This window comes from Lynx canadensis, chromosome D2, assembly GCF_007474595.2.
Source record: "Lynx canadensis isolate LIC74 chromosome D2, mLynCan4.pri.v2, whole genome shotgun sequence".
NCBI lineage: Eukaryota > Metazoa > Chordata > Mammalia > Carnivora > Felidae > Lynx > Lynx canadensis.
In genome coordinates this window covers 9,221,552-9,223,620 of record NC_044313.2, presented here as the reverse complement: position 1 = coordinate 9,223,620, position 2,069 = coordinate 9,221,552, and the positions used below count along the sequence as shown (strand labels likewise).

Sequence of the window (2,069 nt, the reverse complement as noted above, 5' to 3'; positions counted from 1 at the left end):
GGTGATTCGTTTCACAGGAGTGGGCAACTGACATAGGACCCCTGGAAATAAGGCAAAGCGGAGAGGCCTGCATGCTGGAAAGGCCTGGGCTCTGGGATGACGGGGCCAGCTGAGAGCCAAGAGCGAAGAGATGCCTGAAACCAGGAAGCCTTGCTGTTAGGTGTTACCCTGAGAAGCCTGGAGACCCCAGGACCCCGGGGGCAGAGCTGCAGGAGTGAAAAGGACCAGGGTCTTTGGTTACCATGGCAATACGTAAGACTTTAATACTAAAGAGCTTTGTGCACGTACCCTTTCCAGATGCTGTCTTCCCCCAGGAGGCTGGCCTTTGTCATATCAGCGGGGTGGACCCCCCGGGAAATAAAATCCTGACTCATCAGCATTAGGTCACCAGGGAACTCAGCTAAGCGGAAAAGATTTCGGTTGGTTAGGCCAGTGATGGACCGTTCCGCTTTCTTGGTGGGGAAGAACGGTTTCTGATCATTTGGATGGCATGTGAGACATTGTTTCGGTTCTTCTGACTTGAAGATGACGTTCATTTTTATTTCTCTTCTGCCTGTGGCTTTGTTCTCTGCCTCGCCTCTCTCCTCTCGCTTGGCAGAGTCGTAGAAAGCCACGACCTCGCTGTCCTCGTCTTCCCTGGTCTTGTCTTTTGCCGTTGGGCCCAGGCCCCCTCCAGACAGAAACGAAGAGCCCCTGAGCCTCTCGATGTAGGGCAACAGCTGCTTATTCCGTAGGGCTCGAGCAAGCTGCATCCGTTCTACGTGCCTGACGACAGTGAGCTTCTCGCGCTGGGGCATTCTGAACTCCTCTGGGGGCACGATCACCTTGGCTGTCCATAGTTTTTCCAGGGGCCTGCAGGCGGCACAGGGACGGGGATGCTGTGTTCCGAACTCCAGTGCCCGCTTGTAGTCCGGAGACAGCGACTGGAGCTCCTTGAGCATTTCCCACTCCTCCTCTTGCTTGTGGGTCAGAAATCTCCTTGCCGCCGTGGTGTGTACACCACCCAGCCGCTGACAATGTGAAGGGGACTATCAAAAATCTCAACGGGGCAGCAGCAGGGGGTGCCCCCAGAAAGAATTGCCTGGTGGCCCCTGTCCCCACCTGCCGCTGAGTGTCTGGGCCCCTCTGCGGTGGGAGCTTTGGGGTCGGACAGGCCGGAGTTCAAATCCTGACTCTCCTTACCTACAAGCCAGCAGCCCTCACAGTGCTATTCCTAATCAGAACTTTGAAACAAGATAGTATTTGCAGTGCAAGTGTGGGAAGCCTCGAGCGGACTCGAGGCCACTGGGAACCTTGTATGTCCGTTGCTGGTGGGTTTTGAACCTCTGGCTCCACCCCTCCCAGCCTGGCTGCCTGGCTCCAGCGGGGCCTCCCTGCGAATCAGCTTCAGGACACTTACTAGGATCTCTTTTTCCAAGGGGGAGTATTTTCCGAGGGCGATGCGTGGATCTGATTTGTAGGATTTGGTCCATATCCTGAAAGGCAAAGAGTCAGGTGTAGGAGAACCCCAGGAAGGGTGTCACGACTTTTAGTTTTGGGGTCGGAAGCGTCACAAAGGGCGGCCCTGCCTTAGACAGGCGAGGGCCATGGTGACCGAGGTGGGGTCCTCCCCTTGGCTCGTTCTGGGAGGGGTGGGAAGGACAGGACCCGAAGCCCAGGCTCTGCTCACCCCAACAGTGAAGTAGAACTCAGACCCCGCTGACAGCACAGGGGGGCTTTATCCCAAAAGGAATCGCTTGTGTTAGACATTCTGACTGGCGCTCCACTCATCCTCCACCTGCCCTCTGCAGCCTTCCTTTCTTGGGGCCTCTGTTTCCCAGTCTTCTGGAAGCCATTCTCCCATTCCCTGATCATACTCTGGCAATACGGGAGGATGGGAGGTGTTAACGCCTGGAGTTTCTTTCTAGGACATTTTAGCGGGAACCCAAGAGATAGTTACGAACTCTTCCTGCATCATAACTGGCCTACTTGGGGCCTATTGTGAGGTCTGAGTTTAGGTATCAGATGATGCCCTGGGGTGAAATGGACACACACGACCATGTGCCTGGAAGGGTGGAATCCAGGGGACC

General features: G+C 55.6%; 1 protein-coding gene across 1 annotated transcript; it reads right to left on the bottom strand.

Annotated features, from left to right (window-relative positions):
* Positions 1-266: 266 nt before the first annotated feature.
* On the bottom strand, positions 267-1,854 carry CD2H10orf120 (chromosome D2 C10orf120 homolog). Its single transcript, XM_030334289.1, has 3 exons — positions 1,670-1,854; positions 1,400-1,475; positions 267-1,010 (listed from the first exon to the last, which is right to left on the bottom strand). Exons 1-3 carry the CDS (start codon positions 1,852-1,854, stop codon positions 267-269), a joined length of 1,005 nt encoding a protein of 334 aa, XP_030190149.1.
* Positions 1,855-2,069: the final 215 nt, after the last annotated feature.

What these genes read in the sequence shown, in the direction of transcription:
- CD2H10orf120 (XM_030334289.1), bottom strand. Translation starts at nt 1,854, where the DNA reads ATGATCAGGGAATGGGAGAATGGCTTCCAGAAGACTGGGAAACAGAGG. An exon ending in AGTTCTACTTCACTGTTGGG is followed by an intron (nt 1,476 to 1,669) that starts GTGAGCAGAGCC and finishes TTTGCCTTTCAG; the next exon opens with GATATGGACCAAATCCTACA. An exon ending in CCTTGGAAAAAGAGATCCTA is followed by an intron (nt 1,011 to 1,399) that starts GTAAGTGTCCTG and finishes TCACATTGTCAG; the next exon opens with CGGCTGGGTGGTGTACACAC.